General features: G+C 35.7%; 1 protein-coding gene across 1 annotated transcript in view; it reads left to right on the plus strand.

Annotated features, from left to right (window-relative positions):
* Positions 1-24,574, plus strand: part of HECTD2 (HECT domain E3 ubiquitin protein ligase 2) — a 42,268-nt gene extending 17,694 nt beyond the window's left edge. The window contains exons 3-21 of the mRNA XM_060768742.2: positions 1,219-1,357; positions 2,674-2,776; positions 3,481-3,570; positions 6,219-6,283; positions 6,681-6,726; positions 7,753-7,862; positions 8,927-9,075; positions 11,187-11,310; positions 12,456-12,552; positions 13,663-13,770; positions 14,225-14,357; positions 14,892-14,980; positions 15,807-15,965; positions 18,249-18,323; positions 18,844-18,931; positions 19,128-19,234; positions 22,230-22,345; positions 22,443-22,586; positions 23,384-24,574. Coding sequence (XP_060624725.2) covers positions 1,219-1,357; positions 2,674-2,776; positions 3,481-3,570; positions 6,219-6,283; positions 6,681-6,726; positions 7,753-7,862; positions 8,927-9,075; positions 11,187-11,310; positions 12,456-12,552; positions 13,663-13,770; positions 14,225-14,357; positions 14,892-14,980; positions 15,807-15,965; positions 18,249-18,323; positions 18,844-18,931; positions 19,128-19,234; positions 22,230-22,345; positions 22,443-22,586; positions 23,384-23,504 — 2,063 coding nt within the window. The 3' untranslated portion in view covers positions 23,505-24,574. The remainder of the gene's footprint in view (positions 1-1,218; positions 1,358-2,673; positions 2,777-3,480; positions 3,571-6,218; positions 6,284-6,680; positions 6,727-7,752; positions 7,863-8,926; positions 9,076-11,186; positions 11,311-12,455; positions 12,553-13,662; positions 13,771-14,224; positions 14,358-14,891; positions 14,981-15,806; positions 15,966-18,248; positions 18,324-18,843; positions 18,932-19,127; positions 19,235-22,229; positions 22,346-22,442; positions 22,587-23,383) is intronic.
* The last annotated feature ends 2,133 nt before the right edge of the window (positions 24,575-26,707 follow it).

Genomic DNA, 26,707 nt, shown 5'->3' on the forward strand with positions numbered 1-26,707 from the left:
TATGCCATTATAGGCAATTGATTACTATTCAATTTAATATAATCTGTAAATTTACAATAAGAAAATAAAACTTTCAAAGTTGTATGATAAATATATTTTATTAATATTTCTATATCATTTTCATTATAAAAAGTGCTTGCATCTCTTTCCCTCTCAGTTTTCTTCACAAAAAGGGCTTATGCAATTAGGGGTTGTTCTACATAAGAGGAGCTGTAACTCTGAGATAGAAGTCAGTTAACAGCTGTGTTTAATAATAATAATAATAATAATAATAATAATTTCTTACCTGTCTGTTGTGGCTCAAGGTGGGTGTTTAGGGTTGAACTCCCGTTGTGGAAACAATAGAGGGGGTTGGTGCTTGTTTTATGTCTTACCACAAAAGAATAAACTCTTGCCTTTTGTTACTTTACTCAGAGAAGGGGGTGGTTCCTTTTTTCTTATTTAGAGTTAAGGTACAGTACTCACATTGACCCTGAGTAAGTCAACCCAGTTTTTTTGGGTTGCTTTTTAGACCACAATTTCTAGACTTATTCATAGGTATATAGGGTAATTTATGCCCTGTAATTTCACCACGCTGCTCCCATCACCTGCAGGGGATTATTGTTCTTGGTGTAGAAATAATTCTCATGTGACAATTTGGAGAGTTCCATCTTTTGAATGATTGTATCAATCATTGATGAAAAGCTACTGCTTTACACCCATTTATTTTTAATTTCATCATAATTACAATCCCGTCTATTACCAGAAATGTTTTTGTTCATCAGAATTTTCATTTACACCCTTGCTTTTCAAGTTATATTTACATAATGTAACCAAGCAACAATCTAAACACAGTTACCAGCACTAAAAACAGAACTACTTAACAGTGGAGCTCATGAAGGTCCAGTTATCCACAGAATGGATTTATAGCAAGATTTGAATGAATTTTGCCTGTCACCCTACACTCCTCCTGCTGCTCAGTAGCCGTTTGGCATGTCTAGTCTAACTCCACAGCAAAACCTCCTCTGACACAGAAGACCCTACTAGCAGCACTGTTGCAATTAACATAGTCTTTTGCTTCATGCATTCCCTCTGACACAGAAAGGTAGTGGCATGATAAGAAATTCTTGTTGCAGCCAAATAATAACTATGTTTAACTGGAAATGTGTTTAATGTAGGAGATTAGGATTAATTATTTTTATAGTCACTGTTTACAACTATTTTTTAAATTTGAATCAGCGAAAGAACTTCCCTCTCTTGGCCACGATGTTAGACAAAAGAAGCGCGCCTCTGTGGATATTCTTCCAGCTGAAGTGAAAGTTTCGGTCCCTCCACAACCTCCTCTTCCAATCCAAACAAAAACTCTTAAAGACTTCCAGTAAGTAGCAGTGCTGAAACTTAACAATATGTGTTCTTTTTCTTGTAACGGATTACTGTAATTGCCACTGGACTGGGTCTTGGAATTAATAATAGTTTATTGCAGAAGTTGCTATACAGAGTATCCATTAGGGCTTAGTTCCAGAACCCCTCATGGATGCTAAAATATGTAAATAGTCAAGTCCCATTATATACAATGATGTAGTAAAAGGTTGACCCTTTTATAAAATGAAAAAAAAAATCATGATTTGCTTTTGAGTTGCTGTTTTTTAATTATTATTATTCTATAGATGGTTAAATCTGTGGATGTGGTGGCCAGCTGTAGTTCCACTTTTTAAAAAAAGACTGTATGAAGCTGTTGAATATACTTAGAAGGTGACTGAATATCGCTGTCATCTTCCAACTATAAAAAACTGTTCAAATCTGTAATCCAATTGCTATTCCTATCTAGAGTACTCCCACTTACTCAGTTTCCGGATGGGTAGCTAACAGTAATATAAACTCTGTTGTTTCAGCTGGTCTAACAACTAACAAAGAATTGGATTTCAGACTTGGTATCCATTGCCAGATTCATATACTTACAGCATTAGCTGCTCAAAGTGATGGTTCAGGCACAAGGATTTGTCTGTGAGCCATCCGGTGTCAGTCAATGGCAGCTTTCCAGAAAAGCAAGAAACATTTTCATCCAGTGGGTATAAATATGATATCAGTTATTGGCACATTAAAAAAACCAAATGTCTTGCATAAGATAGTCTGAGAGGTACTAGTGTGTAACAAACTAGGATAATGCATGTTGTCTGCAGCCACCCACTTAACTTTGAAAGGTGTGAGAAAGCTCTCTTCAGGTACAGTAGCTCCTGAGTAGTGTTAAGATCCTCCACTGTAATATATTGCTGTAAGTCCATAGCCTTGCAAGAAGGCTTCTGTCAAATCACACTTACAAAAGTAATTTCCACACTTAACAAAAGTATTTTGCTTCATGTCATGGAAAATGTTGATTCTAGAAATACAAAATTTCTCACAGATTGGTAGGTTCTTTGGATCCTACTCTCAGTTTCCCCCATTATTTCATGAGTAATGCTTATCCATAAGTATAAAAAAATATCTGAATTGAAATTGCTTTGTTTAGATTTATTATTTAAATTATAATTAGGCATATCCGAATATAATTTATCATGTTAAAACATTAGCAAAAGCAATTCAACAGTATCAGTTAGAGATACTAATTAGTATTCTACACGTCTGAATTTTTGAGCTCCTTTTATGTCAAATGTTTCAGTACTATATAATGGTGTCTGTTTTATATTTTCTGTTTAGGAAAGACATAGAAAAAGCTAAATTAACAGGAGAATGGAAAACAGTATATGATTTTTATTCAACAACATTTGATTCTTTTCTGGAAATCAATACAACGTTTAAGGTAAAACCTAATTCACTTTCTCTGTTGTCTTTCATTCATGGGTTAAACAGTAAGTAGTAAGAATGCAAATATGTATTTTATATAGTATATACATTCATTAAATTCAAACCAAGAGAAACAGAAGCTAGTTTAAATAAAAAAAACTATATTTTAAGAAAAGCATATTTTGAAACACCTGGTTCTATATAAGAAAAAACTGATTTTGTTTGTACTACTTTTATGTATTGGATATGTATCTCAAACGCTTCTTACATAATTTTGCATTAGTTCTATCAATGAATACATGAAAACCTTGAAATACTACAGTGCTAATGAGTGTATCTCAACAAAAAAAACAACAACATACATTCTGAATACAAAGTAAGAGGAAATTGCACTGGTTCTGCAACCACACCACTACATTGAAAAGTAGCATTCTCGGAGCTGACAGGATTGATTAAAATCACCCTCTTGTCTACATGTTTATTGTTATATGTAGTAATATTGTCAAGTTGCCTTTAAAAATGAAGTACACTTATGAGTAACCAGTCAATCTATATTTTCGCATCTTATTCTGTTAGTATGGTCTGTTTCTTAGCATATACAAGGGAACTGCTGCTGGCACCCTATATTGCTAAAAAGATTTTAAAAAGCAAGTTAAAATGCATTGGCCTTAGCTGATCTGAAGCAAGATTGTTCTTTAATGTGTTATCTCAATTCTGCAGAAATACATGGATGGCCCTTTCAATTCCGTTGAAGATTGTGGAGTGGATGCTAAATTTGTGAATGATGTTTATGACACCTTACTTAGTGCAGTAAGTAGAATTACAGTGTGCCTTCTTTCCATCTTGTGTATACACCAGTCACTGCATTCATTTAAAATTACATTTCTTCTCATTCAGCTACAACAATGTCATAATATAAATTTATAGCTTAAATATCTTCAGTTCAACCATTCATGCATTAGAAAATAGGGGTGGGATTCAGGTGGGGGAATACACATGCATTAATGTCCCTATGTGTTTGGATGTGCTTTTTGGAGCATTACAGAGGTTGGTATTCACTTCTGTTGTCTGCGATGCCCAAAGGTACCTTCCCCCCAGACCCTGACTTACCATAAAGCCCCAAAGCTGCCTTGCACAGCCATTCTGTTCTTCATGACAAGCAAGCAGGATCAGAGAAGCATCTGGCTATCTCCCCCATAGCCTCACATAAATTGATGGTATCAGTGCTGAGATCTAGAGAGTGTGGTCTGAGTTCTACCATATACTTTGTGGATTTGGCTGTTAGGGGGTAGTCAAGCATTTCTCTGTTCTGGTCTTCTTGTTATGAAGGTACATGATGTGGGATGTTACAATAAGGCGGAGGAGGATATATGTCCCAGTATAACATACCTCCACCTGCACATACTTGAGCTATACTGAGGAGGTGTTGGACTGAGACCAGCATTTCAAATCCAGAATCCATAATATGCTTTAGCCCCATCAAATGCGAAGCACAATTAGCTTGCTCTGGGTCTGTGTTAATACAGATCCTACTCCTATATACCATTGTCCCTCCCACATTTGTGGGTTAAACTTTGGTGGATTTAATTATTCACAGTGAGACCTGCTCACAACTCTTGAAATTTCCTATTAATCCCAGTCCCACCAAGGTTGCCACAACAACAAAGAAAGTCATATCTCCTTCAGGCACTACAAGTATGTTTGTTTGTCTCTAACCTTGATAATAGATGTTCAGGAGGAATGTGTATTGTAGTCTGGAAAAGATGGGTCAAGAAGAATGACAGCATGCTTAGAGAACAAAATAATATATATATATATATATATACATGTTGAGAAAGCAATTTTTAAAACATTTCACAGATGTTCACGTTTTTTTCTTTGAATTGTAGCCCAGTTCTTTTCATGATTCCAACAGGCTTGTTTTTTTTTAAGATTAGTATTGTTTGCATATATTACATTATCTAATTACTCTTTTATACTTTTGTGTAATTAAAACCATTTACTTTATCTACCGCAAGCATTTTATTCCCAACATTCATAAAATGAAATGGCAATTGTTTGAAAGCTGAAATGTTCATATATTTGAGAGCTCCAGTAGAGCAGGGGTCCTCAAACTTTTTAAACAGAGGGCCAGGTCACAGTCTCGCAAACTGTTGGAGGGCCGGATTATAATTTGGAAAAAAAAATGAATGAATTCCTATGCACACTGCACATACTTTATTTGTCGTGCAAAACACACTTAAAAACAATACAATAATTAAAACGAAGGACAATTTTAACAAATATAAACTTAATAGTATTTCAATTGGAAGTGTGGGCCTGCTTTTGGCTGATGAGATAGGATTGTTGTTGTTATTGTTGTGTGCTTTCAAGTAGTTTCAGACTTAGGTTGACCCTGAGCGAGGGTCGGATAAATGACCTTGGAGGGCCGTATCCAGCCCCCGGGCCTTAGTTTGAGGACCCCTGCAGTAGAGAAACAAGTGAAAGGTAACCCCGTGCACAAGGACTTAAAAGTATCAGTTTCAGTTAGAGTAACATATAATTTATTTTTTCCATTCTTTCCAAAACAAAATTACCTTGTTTGTAGAGTTTCACATGAACTCAGTAACCTGAGGCTAACAGCAAGCCATATTTGAATTTTGTTCATTTTCTTGGCATGAATACAAAAGTTCCTCTGTTTCACTAAGTGGTTGTACTTCATTAGTATTAAATAATAAGTTATTTTGTACTATTAGTATGTCTGGCATTAACTGAGTAACTTCCTGCCAATTAATTCCAATCAGCTGTTTTTTTTAAAAAAAATACTAATGCCAGAACGCATTTGCTTAGCTCTTTACAAGCTGTCAAGGTGGAAACATAATGATAACCATAGTATGAATTTGGAAATATAGCAATTTTGTTTTAGAAGCAGCCTTTTGCTGATGATTAGTCCCAAACTTCACAATATATACACAATCAGGAGAGGGGAAAAATCACAATAATGGGAGGGGGAAAATTGTGTGTTGCTGTTGCTTCTATTATAGCAGAAGAATGGGTAACCAAGATTTCCATTACGTGGCTGTACACTTGGAGGAGAACACACATCAAATGTATACTGCTGATTAGTCCACTAAAGCTAGAACAGGATATAAAGGTTGGGCAATATAATAGGGAAGCAATTTTCTTGTGGTGAAGAGGGAAATGAAAGAACATTTTTAGAACTGAGACTATCAATAAGAGATTTAAGGAAAACATGATGAATGGTTTGAAAATATTAAAGATTTCCTCTAGTTCTTTCTATCTTGGCATATACTGCATATAAAATCTGACTTTTTTACAATTTGAAAAATATAAACTGCTTCCAGTAATGTTGGTAAGAACACTGTTGTGAGTCATGATTCAGCCACATGGTGATAATGATAAATATTGAATTGTTCATTAAGTGTTTACTGCAAAATTTTCTTTCTCGTTTATTCTAGCCTCAAGACATCCAGAAGTGTGTCCTAAAAGGAGTAATTAATGGTTTATTACAGGAATGGAAAGGGTAAATAGTTTTACATGTTTCCTATGCCAATGATTTAAAGTTCTGGAAGGAATGGTTAGGACATAGAATCAAAGCACCCTCTCTAAGCAATCCTCTCTCAGAAGCCCTTGTATATTTATTTTTAATTTATTTATTTACTATATTTGTATACCGCTTTTCTCAGCCCTCAGGGCGACTCAGAGCGTTTAACAAAGCAAATACAATATTTAAACATGATAAAAACAGTTTAAAAATATAGTCTGAAAGTAAATGAAAGACTATATAGTTGTTGCGAAGGGTACACACTCATTCTGACTGGTGAAAGGGGAGTTCGGATTACATATAAAATGTATGGATGGTGTACGTAGGCTTTCTTAAATTGTACCTTTCATTTTTTTATCCATTAATTTGCTTCCAGGCCAAGAACAAAAGATGATCTCAGAGCATATTTTATACTTCTACAGGTAGGCAAAATGTATGCCCTCACTGATTTATTATAAAGGAACATATTTATTATTTGGAGCCTTTATGCAGGAATTCATTTGGTTCTTTATTATTGCTAAGCCGGTCTTTACATATTCATTGTATTTCATATAAAGAACAGCACAGCAGCTCTGAAGAACATGAGATCCAAAACAGAAAAGCTAGAGCAGCTTTCCTTTTCTGAGTCATGTTGATGTATAGGCTCAAATGTATATTCGTTTGTGGGTTAGGCAATTTATAGCTTTACACCTTGGTGAAGGAAATAGGACAGAATCAACTTATATAATTGTGGCTCAAACCTGCCTACCTAAAGGAGGATTGAATAGATTCCCTTCAGGTAGGTAGGTTTGAGCAAATTTTCGCTGAAAAGGTACATTCTGGTATATACTAGAGGTATTTTTGACTGAACCTCTGTTGCAGCTCGGTGCAGTGCAATAATAATTTTGTAGTTGAGTTTTGTCCCCTACTCAATGGCTATTCAATTCCAGTGAATATCCATCAAAATTCTGAATGTCTTCATTGCAAGGGAAGGGGCCAGCTTCAATCAATGAGGCAAGAATATTGTATAGCAAACTTTGTTACACTAGGAAGGAGCCTTAAATCTCAAAAGCTTGCTATGAAAATGTAATACTGTTGAGCATCTCACCTCCAGAGTTTCAAAACTGTGCACATGGGTGGGTGAGATATTGACACTTTTTTTTCTGATGATTCAGGGTACACATATTTTGTTTTATGCACAAAATTATTGGGTATAAAATTACCTTCAGACTGTGTATAAGATGTATATGAAAGACAGATGAATGTTTTGTTTAGCCTTGAGTTCCATCTCCAAGATATCCCATTATGTACATATATGCAAATATAAATATTTCCAAAGTCAAAAGAATCCGAAATCCAAAATATCTCTGGTCCCAAGAATTTTGGATAAGGGATACTCAACCTGTAATATTTTCATTAGAAAGGCTTAGTTTATTTTGTATTGACAATGTGTTTTTAATCTTTTTCAGAACCCTCTGTTTAGTAACACATCGACGTATGTCATTTATGCTCACTTGCTAAGACAGATTGCTGCCTTAACTGAAAGCGATCATCACTTTCTAATTCACTGGCTTAAAAAGTAAAGTATTTTTTGTTGTCTTGGGTGACATATTAAGTGATCATGGACTGAGGGGAGGGAAGAGAAATTAACTATTAATTGAGGAAGAAGTAACAATGAAGAATAGAATTTTAAAGCCAACACAATTGAATTCAGATTCTACTTTAGGCACAGTTCTATAAATCTTATATCTGTGTTTTTAACTAAAATTGGCAAAGCAGTGTTTGAGAAGGAAAAGGGCTGGACTGAGAATAATTCATTTGTATTTCTCTTTTGTATTTTTAGCTCAAAATTGCCTTGTGCAAGGTTCATATTCACCTTTAGGAAAGAAATATGGAGAAGCTGTGGGGATAATGTAACAAAACTCTCCCCAGATCCGTTCTTCCCATTTCACATTCATGCTTATTGAATATTGAATTAAAATAGTATTAATCCAGCCTTAAGTTGTTTGAATATTTAGTTTAAAAAATATGAGTTCCAAATTTCCTGTTTCTTTCATTTCCAGTCTTCAGAAATATATTTGTATTTCCTTATACAGCAAAAAAAAGAGGTATTAAGAATGGCAGTGTTTGTCATGTGACCAGTTTCACACACACACACATACACAAATATATATATATATATATATATATATATATATATCTGCGTATTCCTCACATGGTTTATTTTCTCTTTCCTACGGTTGTCTTATGGCCTGAAATGATTCTGAGTTTAACAGGACAACAAAGGCAATTTGTAGCTAAATTGGAGTGTCTAACAATGTTTTCCTTGGCCAAGACTGATCTTCTGTCGCACAACACTGGTTTAATGATGTGAATTCATCTGTGCCTGCTTATTCTGTAACAATATTGTTGACGCTATGCTGATAGCAGCTATGCAGAACTAGTCCATAGGAATGTTCGGCAGTACTGCTAACCAATTCAACAGTATTCCCTCTGAGATATATTAATTCATCATGAAGGCTGTGATGCTTTTTTTATGCTGTATTCGGAACTCTTAAATAATTTCAGAAAGAATCATAAACTTCAATGATGTTCTTTGAATGATGGTCAATAAACAAAATAACATCAGATTATTTCATCTAGGATATCACAGAAGAGATTCAAACTGGTGATAGACAGGATGCTCCAATTTATTTCGTTACGCCTGTTTCCTGCAAAACCTGAAGAATTGCCTCCTATGGAGAAGTGTAGCTGGTGGATTCCCTCAGCAACTAAAGTCTTGTCTTTACTTAGTAGGTTTTCCAGGTGCAATTAGTTTTTGTTCCTTCTTCTTTTATGATGCTTTTTTTCCACTGGAGTTATTTCTTATTACAGAATATATTCGGGAAAAGAGATAGTACTTGAACATTAGGAAGAACTTCCTAAGTGTGAGAGCTGTTCAGCAGTGGAACTCTCTGCTCCGGAGGCTCCTTCTTTGGAGGCTTTGAAACAGAGGCTGGATGGCCATCTGTTGGGGGTGCTTTGAATGCAGTTTTTCTGATTCTTGGCAGGGGGTTGGACTGGATGGCCCATGAGGTCTCTTCCAACTCTATGATTCTATATCTGGATATCTGCAGCCAATGACACAGCTACTAGGTCAACTCCGTGTTTCTCAGAATTTGGAAAAGTTACATTTTTAGCTTTTCCAAGCTCAGATATTTCTCACTTTTTGGGCTCCTTTGCAAGACTCAATACTGGAAGGCTCCATCTATTTATTAAGAAGCATTTATTTTTTGTTACTTAAAGTATGTGTCTCAATGAGCTATGATAGTGACTTCTTGAATATGCTTTCACTGAGATCTTTACCCTCATGAAGAGAAGATTGCTAGAATTCGACTGTAAACAACTGCTGAGCTTGGCCAATAAATCCTGTTCGCTTATGAACATAGCAATTCCATTCATACAGGGAAACCCAGCCCTTCATATTGCAGCGCTCACTAACCCCACATACAAGAGAGTCTATATGCTGGCTAGATTTAACATTATGCCATCTCCGCTCTATAGAAGAAGACTCAACGGTCTACCGAGCAACAATAGGCTTTGTCCCTGTAGGATTCCCACTGGATTCCATCCTGCATATTCTTCTGCACTGCCCACTCTTGCAGGAACTAAGATCTAGCTTGCTACTACAAGTTATAGATTCTATGAAAAACCATACAAATCCAGACAAAGCTTTTAACTGTTGCCCCTCAATGGCAAGGTTCCTGAATGGAGTCTGTAAATTGAATATGTAACAAATGTGAAGTTCCCTATTCTATAATTTATACTGTATTTTATGCTATCTTGTTATATATAAAGGCTTGGTATGTATCTCAAGCATATGTATCATGAGATCTCAGGGAAACACAACATAAAACCAATTTCATACATATAATATAAAATGAAAAAATAATTTCAGAAGAATTCTTCTGTGTTATCTATGACAGTTCTGCCATTCCTGAGTCCAGTGTAAAATATTTTTACCAGATGTCCATGTAAAGTTGGATGAAAAACTCCTTCTTTTGCATTTCTAAAATCTTCACTTTTTGTACATATTCTATTGCTGACACATATCTTGACAGCATATTTATGAAACTTGCCTTGCTTGAAGAAATGCATTCTTTTACTCCCGTTTACCTGTGTAGACCAATAATAGAGTAAATGCTGTATGCAGAAATTCATCAACAGCAGTAAATGTCACACTACAAATTGTCTACTTGCATTATTATTTAATTTTTTAATTACAGTATATATATTCCGCCCTTCTCACCCCGGAGGGGACTCAGGGTGGATTACAATGTACACATACATGGCAAACATTCAATGCCATAGACACACAACATGTATAGACAGAGAGTCAGAGGCTATTTAACATTCCAACTTTCCTGGCCACCAGGGGAGCTATCGCTTCACCGTCCATCTGCGAAACTGATGAAGTACTTTCTGCATTCCCCACATGCTTTGCTGGAGATTTTTTATGGCCTTGTAAATTTGTTAAATTAGCCTCCCCACACATAGGTGGTACCTAAATTTCCTACTTGACAGATGCAACTGTCTTTCGGGTTGCAAAGGTCAACAACAAGCTACACAAAATTGGTCGGAAGCTCACTCCAACCCAGGCTGGCTTTGAACTCATGACCTTTCGGTCAGTAGTGATCTTAATGCAGCTGATTCCCAGCCAGCTGTGCCACAGTCCCGGTGCATTGGTCTTAAAACACAGAAAGCTTGGATATAATGCAAATAAAATTGTATCTTTTTTAGTAATGTGGTATTGTGTATCATAGACAATTAATTTCTTTTTTGACAGTCTTAATTTCACATGTCTAAAAAAAGATGATTGTCAGGAACCATTTCTGGAAACTCATTATTTGAATATGTCTTGCAGATGCTTCAAATAATCTAGTTAATCCTTCTGTTGTTCCATATACGGATTTCTATAATTCCACACTAGATCATATTGATCTTATGGAAGAGTATCATAACTGGCAATGCTATGGAAATTCTAATAGGTAAGAAAAATGTGAGAATTTATTGCTATTATGGAGGGTTTACTAAATGTAATGGGGTAGATTATCCGTATTTTCATGATTTGCTTCTACATATAATTGTCCAAAAGCTATAGTTGTGTCCTTGCGATTACAGCTGCTTTGATTCTCCTTGTGGAGAGAAAAAAACAGGGTTAGGAATAAACATAATAATAAATAATAATTTTAAATTATAAGTATTTTGAAAAATAACTTGTTTGTAACAGGACACTTGCAATAGAATATCAGTTTGGTGCAGAATCCACCGTGAATACAAGAATGTGCTCATACTCAAGTCCCTTTTTAGAATAGCACAGGGCAGTAGCAGAGCTGTTAACAAGCACCAGCTACCAGACATATCATGTTTTTTGAAATCTCAGCCCCCTTCCACACAGCTGAATAAAATCCCATAGTATCTGCTCTGAACTGGAATATATGGCAGTGTGGACTCAGATAACCCAGGGCACTTCCACATAGCCATATATATAACCCAGAATAATCCACAATATCTACTTCGAACTAGAATATTGTCTACTAGGTAGATTATAGCTGTGGCCATTGCAGTTGCCACACTGTTATTGATGTGAACATACTTGTACCACAGCCTTTTCCATTAATATCTGCCTTTGTGCCATTTGTGAGAAACATAATCATCTGTGTTTCCTCTTGAGAACGGTGCCCTCTGTCAACACAAAAGGAGAAATTATTTCCCAAGTATTCAAAGTAACCACATGTTCGGTGATGAGGAGATTAATATTCTTAACTTTCCCCCTATTTATTGCTTTTACCACAGAGCATTCCATCCCCAACTGTCCTTATTTCTGGTTTTCCAGATCAGCAGAAGGTAAACGATTAGAGGCACGACAGCCAGGGCAAGAGGTTGCAGAGGGAGAGCAACAGATAACGGACAAGTTAAATACCCACCTGAGTTTTCTTCTCTCAAAAATACGCACATAATTTCCTACATGTTACTCAACATGCATAGGATTAAATCTTGGGTTCACTGATGAAATCAAAAAGCTATCTAGAAAACATTATTGTACAGTAATTTCTTTTGGTTTCTGATTCAAATGAGGTTGTTAATATATTACTTTCAAAGTAACTATCTTTTACTCTGTTTTATCATTCAGGTTTTCCTTTTGCCAGTACCCTTTCATTATTTCTATAGCAGCTAAAAAGGTCATTATTCAAAGGGATTCAGAACAACAAATGATAAATATTGCACGGGTTAGTATTCTTCTTTCTAAAAATGTGTAATCCATTGAAACTACTCTAATGACTATTCTGTGCGGCTATTGAGAAAGATTACAAGAAAAAGTTTTGCCTAATTTCCAAACAGCACTTTTACATTGCCCTTTTAATTTTAGTATCCAGATCCCTTCAGTTATATTGTTTATATAATTACGTTTCGATGAAGCCAATATAACATAGCAATAATTAGTGTTTCACAAAAATTGAAACAAAGGAAAGTAAACCTAAATAGTCAGAAGTTATTCCTGAAACCAATAGACAGCTACATTCAGCATAATAATAAAAGATCAAATATTGTGGAAAACAAGTATTCTATACTGTTTATTTCCAGTTCTCATACATTTCCTTGTAAAATCTGGCACATACATCAACTAGTGTCATGTTAGTGTGTAATTTATGGTCCTTCATTGCTACAACAAGTTGTCTCTCAAGCAAATAATTCTATAAATCTTAAATCCAATTTGAAGCCAATGTAGACATTAGGATTTTCTGCACTTTGTCCCTGCAGTTTTCTCTATTTCCAAAGAACCTGGTTTGGAGAATTTCCCAACTCTCCAATGCATGTTTTTTAGGGTTGGAGGCAGTGCTGCAACTAGAGCACTGCTTCCACTAACATGCACTTATGAAATCAAATGACAGCCTTGGATTGGACTAATAGCACAATCTTTAATAATTACATTCTTTAGGGAGCACATTTTCTTACTTGCTTGACTAAAAGATAGTTGTTTCAGACAAATGATAGTCTGAAACTCTCTTTATTTTACCTCAAATTAAATATTGGCTAAAAGATCTTCCATAGCATTTGTTTATTTACCTATTGCCCAGTAGTTGTATTGCAATTTGGCCAGTTCAGGTGTTCTGTGAGTGAAGTGTGATGTTTGTGCCACACAGAGATGGACAATTTATTTCTTGGATCTTAAAGCATTGTTTCTCAGTATTACTAATTTAAAAAACAATGTAAGTAATGTAAAGGTTTGTTAAAATAATTAGTTCATTAATTCATAATCTTACATAAAACACAAAAGATAACAAGATACACTTGTTAATCCCTTACTGTTTTTGTTTTATTTCCTTGTTGCTGTGCAGCAAAGCCTTGTGGACAAAGTGTCTCGGAGGCAAAGACCTGATATGAATATGTTGTTCCTAAATGTCAAAGTGAGAAGAATGCACCTAGTTAGTGATTCATTGGATGAGGTACACAAAATATTCCTATTAAGATGATTAAAAAGTATATGTAATCCTTTGAACTGCTAATATATACAGTTACCATAGTGAATATGTCTTACATATTAATTTACTTTATCTAAAGTGTAATTACCTATTTTTTAAAATCTGGTTTATAGTATATTTCCCAGTTCAGTTAAAATAGAAAGCTGGTTTAACAGACTGCAGAAGTCTTCAGCTCCAGGGCTTGAACAAGGAAATAGTGCTGGACCCAACACTTGATCTAATAATGAATGCTCTGTTAGATAGACTTCATCTGGCTTAGTGAGTGTTTTTGCTACATTAATACACGTACATCTCAGCTAAAGGCAGGGGAAAGCATTCATAACTAAGTGCATCTGCCACACAATATAGGATTGTAGCCGGTATTTCTATTTCTTGTTCCTAATTGCAGTTCTTTTTCCCACCATGATCTTTTAAACAGTTGACACGGAAGAGAGCAGATTTGAAAAAGAAATTAAAAGTCACATTTGTTGGAGAAGCAGGTCTTGATATGGGTGGCTTAACAAAAGAATGGTTTCTTCTTCTGATTCGACAGATTTTTCATCCAGACTATGGTGAATATTTAAATTCAAGCTCTTTGAGACAACTAAATATACTGGACTACCCACTGTATGAGAATAAATAAATGCTTTGCTGATTGATTTTTGTGTTGTTGTTTTTAAACACACACACACACGTTGGAGAGAGCAATTCAGTGCTGACAGTTCAGGTGCACCTGTTTTTCAGTTGTTCAATGGGGCAGCTAGCATTAAGGTAGAATGGGGGGTGGCACTTGTGATCATAGTATTAGTGCCATGATTGTAAACATGAACACTGAACAAATGCATAACTTTGCTTTTGACATTGTTTCTTAATATCTAAATGTATATATTCCTATTCTGACATTTGTACATTTTTGGAGCTGGTCATTGACCGTAATAAATATATTCAATATACCAACTATACAGATATATAATTGATGTAACTATCACACAAAGAAATTTTTAAAAAGAGTGTGTGCTCTTTCGAAATTCCTTATAATGTCTGGATAACATAATTTGGGATATGTGCTAGAAATTCATAGTAAAACATTTTATTTTATTCTACAGGCATGTTTGCATATCATAAGGATTCTCATTGCCATTGGTTCAGCAGCTTGAACTGCGACAATTACTCTGAATTCCGATTGGTTGGAGCTGTATCCTTTTCTGCCCACTAGAAGGTGCTGTATGCCCAGTAGATATGCCATGTCACGTATAACTGAATCCTTGTGTATTCTTAATTTTAATTATTTTTCCTCTCATTACAGTTAGGATCAGTGTAGACATATATGTAATTGAAATAATTATATGTGTCACTGAATGCTCAGTTCAAGCAAGCGAACTGAAAGCAAGTAACTCAGCAGAAAATAGTTTTTACTGCACTCCCATTATTAGAATTATTATTTTTCCATTCCCAAGTAGTTTTTAATTGCAGAAATTATAATGTGCTGCAAATGACTTGTGGATTCAACACAACTGTGGTCTGATCCTTCATAATAATAGTAAATACTTTGATAAATGTTGAAAGTAAAGTATGACAGAGAATATTAACACCTGAGTACTTATCTGGTAATCCTGAACAGAGGTTGGAAAAGTTATTTTTTCATATTTTACCTCCAGCCAGGATGGCCACTGCCAGTTGTAGTCCAAAAGAAATTAATGTTTTAAGCTGTAGTCCTCAACTGATTCTGGCTTCTTGTTGATACGTATTAAAGGATTCATTTTTTGTATGATTTTGTATTAACACCAACATTGCAAAGGAATTCTTGATTTTTAATATGATTTTCTGTTAATGTTGTTGTGCAGAACATTGGACTGATTTCTATGGAAGTATCAATATTTAAAATATAAGTTTAATACTTTTGTGTTTTACTTAAAATTATTTACAGGCTAACATTAAGCTTTTTTGTTCAAGGGTTACTAAAGCAGTAGTATGATAATGCATAACACAACTATGATTTAAACTTAACCTACAGCATGTAGCTTATGGGATTGGCTGTCTATAACAGTATTACACTGGATATTCGATTTCCGCCATGTTGCTATAAAAAACTGCTTAGTCCTCCCATCGTGCCAAGTGATCAGAGTACACCGGTAGGAATTAGTAGCGTCACTATTGATGACCTATGTCAGGTTATGCCGGTAGGTACCAAGAACTTTTAAAAGTACTTATTTTCTTGACATTTTATAGGATTTCATTAACCATATTTTTACATTCTTCAGCAGTTGGTTTTGACCAAGCGTTTTCATATACAGGCAGTCCCTAAGTTACAGACAAGATAGGGTCTGTAGGTTTGTTCTCAAGTTGAATTTATTTGTATGTTGGAACAGGTTGAATTTTCCAATTTAAGAGTCATGCCAGAGAGAGATACAGATACAAATACAGATACAGATATAGATATAGATATAGATACAGGCTTTGGAAAGCAAAGGGAAAGGGGCTAACACCCCCGTGATGTTTGTTTTGCTGTCTGTTCCCCTGTTCAGAAGATTTCACCTCATTTTCTATCCTTGTGATAATTGGGTTTTGAAAAATTGAGCTTGTTGTGGAAACAAGAGTTGGTAATAAAGCTTCAGTTGAGACACATTTTCCCCATGATAACAATTCCAGGAGTGAATTTCCCTTCCTAGAGATAGATTTCTCTCACTTCCTGTTGTTTCATCCCCATTTGTAACTATGAATTGTTGGTAAGTTGGATGTTTGTAACTCGGGGACTGTATAGAATTAAATACAGCATGTATTATTCAAACAAAGCGAAGTTCCTATATTCCACCAAAAATAACACACTGTGGTGCTAAGAATTAATAAATTGCATTTTACCCAAGTCTTCTAAATCTACAACTGAAATGGGTTTATGGCTTTTGAAAGTTGGTACAGGATACTGTCAGCAGTTACTGTAGTTTGACTATCTTTAACAACTATTGCCATACGGGTTTCATTTACACACACACACACACACACACACACATATATATATTTGAACGGATAAATTCTTAACAGTCGGCAGCTTAAAGGTGAACTGCTTCTTTTGAGATGTCAAACAATACTTAGTACTGACTGTGCTGTTTGAACTATGAAGGCTGATTCATTTATGTATGCCATAATTTTATAGTATACCACCTGTAAAGCTGCTTAGAATGTTACAGTAAAGCACTAAGAAAGATGAATTGTACTTGCAGTGTAGTGTCTGAAGTGAGAATCTTTGTATGTGCTGCAACCTATTACAATGTCTTGATCTCATTTGTTGGTTGTGGTATGGTGTCCTAATCCTGAACCAGTAGAAGATCTTCATAGCTTCCAATACCATCTTTTTATTAAGATTTACAATATATATATAAGGGGTCCACAAACTTTTAAACAGAGAGCCAGGTCACAGTCCCTCAAACTGTTGGAGGGCCGGATTATAATTTTTTAAAAAAACAACATGAATGAATTCCTATGCACGCTGCACATATCTTATTTGTAGTGTAAAAAACACTTAAAAACAATACAATAATTAAAATGAGGAACAATGTTAACAAATATACATTTATTAGTATTTCAATGGAAATGTGGGCCTACTTTTGGCTGATGATATAGGATTGTTGTTGTTGTTGTTATGAGCTTTCAAGTAGTTTCGGACTTAGGTTGACCCTGAGCGAGGGCCAGGTAAATGATCTTGGAGGGTCGCATCCGGCCCCCGGACCTTAGTTTGAGGACCCCTGATATATATTATGATGCCTTTCCAAATCATGCTCAGCCAATCTTTCAAACTACCTGACAAATTAACAAAATTATCATGCAAATTATTTTTTTCTGCTTATAGGCTTGGACGAGTAGTATGGCTATTACAAATTTCACTCTTGTTCTTGCATTTTCCAGAAAGCTCTTTTACCATTGCAGACATCAGAATAAAAACTAAGATTTCAGAATTAACAATATGAGCTAATGGGCTGTTAGGATCTGGGCTATTATCTAGTAAAGAAATTACCAGAATCTAAAAGTGAGCTACACCTGATAAACAAACATTTGAACGAGAACCTCAGGTATATTAAAATGAAGATATCAGTGGTTTTTATCTAAACTAAGCTGGAATAAAGAAGTTTATTTTTAGGTTCAGCTTGTCAACAGAGGATTTCATTTTTGAACACACATACATTTACTTTTTGCATTTGGATGAAAAGCTGAAAAATAAAATCCTTTAGGACAAATACTTTAGTATTACTATAGACCAGTGGTTCTCAACCTGGGGTCCCCAGATGTTTTTGGCCTACAACTCCCAGAAATCCCAGCCAGTTTACCAGCTGTTAGGATTTCTGGGAGTCGAAGGCCACTGCTATAGACATTCCTTCTTACCCAACTGAACCCCTGTACCATATACTGATTTAGATGATAGGAGAAATACCTTGTATATTCTTATATTATATTATAAATTATTCTTACAGGAGCTGGCTCATGGACTAAATGAACTTCTGTCATATGAAGGGAATGTTGAAGAAGACTTTTATTCAACTTTCCAGGTATAATAGGTATACAATCATTGAAAAATAGAGCACACAAAACTATTATTGTAGATAGTCCTATGTCCCAATTCTAACAACATTAAAAAGAAATTAGCTTTACTTCTAAAAATAATAATTCTAAAAAATTAGAAATTAGACTTTACTGCTCAGCTGACGGAATTGATGTTCAAGGGCAAATTGTATCAGATCATAACTGGAAAGGATATGGTTGCAAGCAGGAGGAAAGATTAATCAATATGGTATGTACAGGTAGCATAAAGGTATTTTTGACAATAAGGGCCAAATATAAGAACTCACATCAGGTAAGGTAACGTCAGGTAGTTTAAATAAAACAGAGTAATATTAGATGGATTAATGAAGAATATCCCCTTCCTCACTTTATCACATCCTGGGAGGTTTGTAAGGCAGTGAGATGCCCAGTGAGCCTCATTGCTAGTGGAATTTGAATCTGGATCTTTCACATCCTAATGTGACTCACTAATCTGTATATCACAGTAATTTTGCCTTTTCTTACCAGGTGTTTCAAGAAGAATTTGGAGTCATAAAATGTTACAACCTAAAGCCCAGTGGTGATAAAATTCCAGTTACCAATCAGAATAGAAAAGGTATTGTATGAGATATTTAACATATTCAGTGTGCAAATGTAGATCTTTATTTTATTATAGAAATGTCCCGTTTTTGAACTAGCTTGTAAAATGACGCTTGGCAATATCATAATAATATCATAGCAATATTTAGGATAAGATACAGTATACATGGCTAATATATGCAAAAAGAAAATCACAACTATTTTATTTGCAGAATACGTGCAGCTTTATGTAGACTTTCTTCTCAACAAATCAATCTACAAACAGTTTGCAGCATTTTATTATGGATTTCACAGTGTCTGTGCTTCATATGCATTAATGGTAAGAATAAAAATTGAAAATGTTTACTTAACATGGCGAGCAGTGTGAACGGTAGAGTGTAAGAAGGAGAAGGCAGGAAGTGGAGGTACAGGAGAGCAAGGAGCAAGGGAACTGCAATGCCGCAACATGAGAAAAGGTGTAAGAGACATGGTGAACCAATTATGCAGACAATTAAGACATTAGCAAACGTAGTGCAGGTGGTGGGATGCAAGAAACAAGTGAGGGGGATCCATAGTGAGGGCATGAGAAGAGACAGGTGAGGAGAAGAAACAGGAAAGTCTAGGGCAGATCTAGACAGCCCCTTTAATGCGGAAACGTCCTGGACAAACCTGAATTAATTCACCACAAACCAGGAAAACCTGGTTTGTGGCAAATTAATTTGATAGTGGGTTTATTCCATGCCTTCTTGGAGAAACCCACTATTTCCGGTGTCTGGACTGCAGAATACTGTAGTCCAGACAGTATTCCCATGGTTTTCCAGGCTAAATTAGCCCGGAAAACTGGGAATACCAACCCACTCCCCAGAAGCCTCACAAAACAGAGTAAAAAAAAACAGAAGAACTCATCTGGCGTCCATGAGGCAGCTGCCAGAGTTCTCCTAGCGCATACAAATGACACGCCAGGAGAAGGGGGGAAGGAGGAAAATCTCTCCTCCCCCTCCCACTTTCTCCTGCTGCATCATTTTGTACGTGCCAGGAGAACTCTGGCAACTGCCTCATGAAGCCCGGGTGACTTCTTCTGGTTTTTTTACTCTGTTTTGGGGGGCTTCATAGGAGGGGGTTTCAGTGTCCCAGTGTTCTCTCAGGAATTCCCAGAAGAACATTGTGTGCTTTCTGGGGTGTGTGTAGATAGGTCCCCAGGAACATCCATATTTTTAAAACATTGATGCTCCTAGGATAATGGCCTGTGAGCTAGAGTCTGCCCTGCCGTGACAAGACATTCAACTTTTCTACAGGTTGCTGGTTTGATCATTGTTTTATATTTTGTTTTAATATTGTTCTTATTTTGCTTTGTTTTTATTGTTGTTTTTCATTTTAATGTGTTATGTTTTAACTGTTTTGTTGGCCTTGACCCTATGTAAGCTGCCCTGAGTCCCTTTGGGGAGATGGAGGCTGGGTATAAAAATTAAGTGGTAGGAGTAGTAGTAGTAGTTGTTGTTGTTGTTATTGTTAAAGGGGAGATAGTAGGGAAGCATTGTGAAGAAGGGAGTGAGGTGGCAGGAAAGACAACAGCACAAATGGGGTAAGCAAAGGAGCAACAGAGAGGCAAGGAAAGAGGCGTTGCAAGATAGATTGAGTGACAGGGTGCAAGAAGCAAGTACCATAGAAACTAGGCTTGGGCGGTTTCATTCGTTAATTTCGTAATTCGTTATTAATTCGTATTTAAATTAGCTTACGACCCAATATTGAGCCATGCAGGACTACTGTGAGGAGTAATTAAAAATCAAAACAATTTTTCCAATTTATTTCGTATTGTTTCGTAATTGTTTCGTAATTGGTTCAAAATTGTTTCGAAATTGCTTCGTAATTGTTTCGTAATTATTTCCGTATGTCTGGTGCAAGTTTTATAGTTGTTGTTTGTTTTATCCGTGATAAAAAATAAATTATCACATCAACAGTCAACAACAGAGGGAGAGGGAAGCTTTAGAAGTTCCCCCTGTCCCATTTGGAGGGTTTTTTAGCATATTGCGCAATCGCATCCGCCATTAACGAATTGATTCGTAATTTTATGAAATTTCGTATATTTCGAACTTTTTTAAAGGAAAATTTCGGAATTCTTTTAAAAAAACGAAACGCAAGGGCCCCCCTAAAAACGAAACGAGTTTAGAACCAAATTTTTCCATGGTTACCCAAGCCTAATAGAAACTGTGAGGATGCAGTGTGAAGGAAGGGAGGATATAGGACACAAGGGGAAACAAGCAGTGTTACTGCTGGAATGCAAGAGATGAGATAAACACAAGGGAGAAATGCATTGCAAGGAGCAGCACAATTGTAGAAAAGAACTGCACAAGAGGAGAAAGTGATAGAATGCAAAGATTATCAGAAGACTACAAAATTAGGATGTGAGGCAAGACTAGAGAAGGGATGGAAGACATGAGGGAGAGCAAGTGGTCCAAGTGGGTGTTGTGAGTGATGAGACATAGAAACCAAGAGAATTAAGGGTGCAGAAGGCAATAAGAGTGATGCTAGAGTGAGCAGTCTAAGAGTCAGAGTGCAAGAAGTAAGGGAGAGGGTAAAGCAGGAATGCATTATAGAATAGAATAGAATAGAATAGAATAGAATAGAATAGAATAGAATAGAATAGAATAGAATAGAATGGAGAGAGAGAGAGAAGACATAGAATGTAATGGGAGAACAAGAAGGGAAGGATACTGGAGAACAAGAAGGGAAGGGTGCATTGCAGGGTGAAGCTTGAGGAGAGAGAGAGATTACAAGAGATTGGAGAGCAAGAAGTGTGTGTACCTTGCAGTAAACAAGGGAGGAGTGCGTTGTGAGGGGAAAAAAATGGGCGGAACACATTACAAAAGTGCAAGTTATGGTGAAATAAGAAGAATTATGAGATAGTGGTGCAACCGGCAAATGCAAGAAGTAATTGAGGGATTCATTGCAAGGCTGCAAATAGAGGGTTTTTGGGTTTTTTTTGTTGTTTTTTTTTTTTTTGAAAAAAAAAAAAGATGAACTCTGATGAAGTCAGCATAATACAATAGTGGACATTTTCTACTCTTACATAAGGAATCCTGGCTAAATTTCTGACCTTACCTACTGAGAAAGACGGTTAAGTGTACAAAGTGCTGAACAGTAATAACATCATGGTTTCCTTTCATAACATCTTAGCAGTACCATACATAAACACTCAAATGTGGATCCACCATACAATCAATCTGAATTAGTATCTAAGTCCACAATGAAAGTACCCCTAAATGAATGTACATAAATATGGTGATTTCTGATTGAAGAGTTTATATGATCTTGTTTTCAAATAACTTATTTGGTAGCTGCTTCGTCCTGAAGAAGTTGAAATTCTAGTTTGTGGAAGTCCTGAACTGGATATGCATGCTCTCCAAAAGCACACGCAGTATGATGGATATCAAAAAACGGATCTCACTATCCGGTAAACATATTTTCCCTCAATTTGCAATACTAATCTATATTGAAATGTAAAAACTAATAGTGAATGGGAACTAACATTTGATTTATGCTTGCTATAGATATTTTTGGGAAGTAGTACTTGAATTTCCTCTTGAGCTTCAAAAAAAGCTGCTACATTTTACTACGGGGAGTGATAGAGTACCTGTTGGGGGAATGACTGACTTGAGTTTCAAGATTTCAAAGAGTGAAGCATCTACAAATTGGTAAATCAATATTATTTCTATGCTTGTTATTCTTACTTTTAAAATATTATTAATGTGCTTTGTAAAAAAAATATTTTTAAATTGATTTTTATCATTAATTTTTAACTGGATTCACCTGGAATCTGCTCTTCAGAGCTATAAAAGGAGAGGCAAAATCCTTCTTGAAATGAGGCTTATCAAACTTCTAAGAACAATAGACCATATTTTATAAAGAACAGTGGGTCTTTGTATTGTAGGGGAAAAAATAGAAAGTGCCGTTTCAGGGAGAAGAAATACCATGCACCAGAAAATAGAATTTCTGTACCAGGAACCAAACGGATCACATAAATACTACCTCTAGAAATTGTTCAGCACAACAGAAACACATTATACTTGAAATTTGGAGTAGTTTTGCCCAAGACAATTGAGATTTGCGGGTTTGATTTTTGAATATTCAATTATTTACGATTTGACAGCCTTCTTTCTCAGACCTCTAGGTCCTCCAGTGCGATTCTGTGGTCAGCTTCTATCCAAAGGACCTCAAGATTCCTAGAGAGACGTTTTCTTAGGCTGTGTCTACACTGCCATATAATCCAGTTTCAGAATGCAGATTAACTGCATTAAACTGGATTATATGGCAGCATAAACTCATCTAAACGGTGGTCTAGAAAGAAAACATCTCTAAGGCCTGGAGCCGCCTTGCTCACAACACAAAATACTTCTTTGCACACACTGAGCATTGCATTTCAATGATGGTACAATTTAGTCAACTGCATTTTCCCCCACTTAAAATGAGTTTGTTCTTTAAAATAATCCAGGTTACCTGTTGCCCACACTTGCTTCAATCAACTCTGCCTACCTCCTTACAAGACCAAAAAGGAGCTAAAGCAAAAGTTGACTATTGGAATTTCGAATGCAGAAGGTTTTGGTTTGGAATAAGAAGACCAGAAAAGCATAATGGATGTAGCAATCGCTTTCTTCTGATTGTGCCTTTAAAGCTTTTCATGTTTCTATCTCTTAATATAAAGACAATTATTACCTAGAACCATGTGGAAATGTTGTTTTTAAAAATAAAAATGCACTCATTTTCTGTGTAAAAATATATTTGCTATTTCTTAAAGAATTTTTGTATAATATTCATTATATTTAATGGCGGAGAATGGCCAAGGCTATCAGATTTGAGTTTGTATATTTGGCAAGAATAGCTAAAGAAAATTGCCTTGATCTCCTGGCAAAGGGGGTTTACTTAGATACTGCCCTGTGTTGCCTTAGGTCATCCAAGCTCCAGACAAAAGATTTGGAGTATTTTACAATTGATCATAATTGGTTTTGCACATATTTATTCTCCTGAAAAGTATAGATAATATATTTGTTAATTAGTTAAGCCCAGTATAATATTAACTTCAGTCAGTACACACTATAGCAAAACCTCTAGCTGTCATTAACCTGAGGCATATGCCTGTGTTTTCAAGCTAACACAAACAGCAGTTTTGAAGTACTGTATACTGAATATTCTTTCAAGTTTTCATTTTCAAAAAACAATTGTTGATTTAAAAGCCTGTAAATAATTGCCTGTGAAACAATATGATTTTGATAGTGCCATGTACAGCTAAAGATTTATTTTTACAAAGTGTATGGTTTCAAATGTTGTATATTTAGCTTTTACTGCTGCACAAAGTTGATTGTACAGAAACATAAAAGCTGCTATTTTAAATTTATCTAGATTTAAGGACCAACTTTTAAGTATTTAATTGTTTGCATGGTAATGATATTGAATTAGCAGTAACTTAAACCACTTGGCTGTTGTTATTGTACTTTTGTAATTGTAATTTAAAGAAGAAGATGTAATGTTTAATAATGCATTGGGATTTGTTTATTTGGTGGAAAACAAACCACCTCTCAGCACAACGAGATGTAATTTTGATATTTTTAAATTATGCATCCTTTAATTAGGAACTTCGTACTATGGTCTTTTGCACAAAATAAATTGAGCAAGTTTTTATACAAAAGTGAGTTTATTAAAACTGAACCTTTTTTTAACTCGCTGCCACATGATGTGTGTAGATGGTTCATAGGCCAATTGATCGTGATTGGCTGAATCCATACGAAAGATATCACCCAACTGTCCCAGTTGGACTCCACTTGGACTCCACTCACATATTTCAATCGGAATGCAAATTGGTCTGGAAAGCCACATAGCCTCGTCCTCCCTAAATTCAGTTGAATCAAAAAAGGAAATCTCTGGCATGTCAATGTGTTCACAATTTCAAACAGTTGTAAGTCACATGATCACAGAGCCTTGATTTCCCCCCTCCCCCAAGCTTGCATAAACCTACCAATGACCTTTCTTAGCTTCTTACCAATCTTACTATCCACCTTTCACTCTCATTGGATGACTCAAATCCCCTCTCTGCAGTGAATGAATGAGCACTGTTGTTTTAAATGTTGTTGCCTAAACTGACTGGTTATCTTTTTCTTCCTCTCCTTCTTCCACTCTTTGTCTTTCTCTCCAGCTGCTAGTGGGGCTTGTATTTTATTATTAGAAGCAATGGGTTGCTTTCATCCTATTTCCTCCTCCAGCACAGCCTAGAAATCTGCTTTATCATAGCTGATCCACTTATGTCCCATTCACCCTAGCAAAACTCAGTCCCAGTCTTCCCTCTACTTGTCTGATCCACACTTTCTATTCAGTGAGACCTATTACCTGATCCTCATTCTATCAATATGATCCACTACAATGAGACTCAGTGTCCCAGTGAGGCTTACTGCCCAATTATGGTACCTGTGTACAAAAAATACCAATTCCCCCTTGTGGTCACTGTGAATCGCACATATGGTAATTCCTGTGCCTGCGCAGAACAGCTCCAGAACCTTCTAGACATTTTATTAAACATTTTTGATGGTAGCCCCGCCCACTCTCCCCTTGTGAGTATGTTTTTTTAAAAAACATATTTTATTATGTTATAAACACAAATCAATAAGCCAAATTCCAAGTGTTACACGTATAAATCCTGAGTAATTCAACAAATATTAAAGACATTATGCTAATTTACACTGTTGTAGATTACATTTTCCACACCCTCCCTCCTCCTCAACCACAGTATATTTCTACCAGCCACTGGTAGAATCTTTGTATTTTTTCTTTGATGTGATCGTTGGCTCCTCCATTTTTCACCCAGTTGAAGTAGATCTTCCATCTATTTGTAATGACTTTTTCTTTGTCCATTCTTGGTGCTTGCTTAGTCATAATTCCCGTAATATCTAACAGCACTTGATCATACATATAATCATTTCAATTACTTAACGACCATTTCAATTTGTCTTTCCATCCTCTAGCAATCACTGCATGGGATGCTCTTATTGTTACCTTATATAACTCCTGGCAATTAGTTTTTATACTCAGATACTATACTCCCCATAGTAGCAAATCATTATTAATTTGAATTTTTATCTGGAATATCTTCTGAATTTTTCCTTGTATCATTTGCCAGAATTTCTTTAATTTCAGAACACTCCCACCACATATGTGAATAAGTACCTTTTCCTTTATTACAATGCCAACACTTCGAATTCTTTCCTTTTACCTTGTGAGTATAAGTAAAACAAATTTTACAGGAATAAAAAAACATGCTAAGGATATTCATTCATTTGCAATAAAATGCAATTTTCCAAGTTCTGTATTAAAGTGATTTTGGTAATTTTGATCTACACATAATATTCTACTCAGAGCTAACAATATGCTGCTATCTATAACTCATTTTTTTTCTTTAATTTGAAAGAAATCACAATTCCCCTTCTACCATTTACACCCCATCCTCCCTTGTGAGACTCAGTGCCCAATAAATACCCTCTCTACACATCTGATCCATTCACATCCCATCTGAGTGTACCAACTCCAGCTTCAAAATAAAAAGGTAAATTTATACTTTATAATTTTTTCAACAAAAAATATTTCAAATTTTGTATTGTCGAAGGCTTTCATGGCTGGAATCACTAAGTTCTTATAGGTTTTTTCGGGCTGTATGGCCTCAGAGGTGAGGATGCTTGCCATAGATGCAGGCGAAACGTGAGGAGAAATGCCTCTAGAACATGGCCATATAGCCCGAAAAAACCCACAAGAACTTATTTCAAATTTTGACTGA

The sequence above is a fragment of the Anolis sagrei genome, chromosome 3 (assembly GCF_037176765.1).
Source record: "Anolis sagrei isolate rAnoSag1 chromosome 3, rAnoSag1.mat, whole genome shotgun sequence".
Lineage (NCBI taxonomy): Eukaryota > Metazoa > Chordata > Lepidosauria > Squamata > Dactyloidae > Anolis > Anolis sagrei.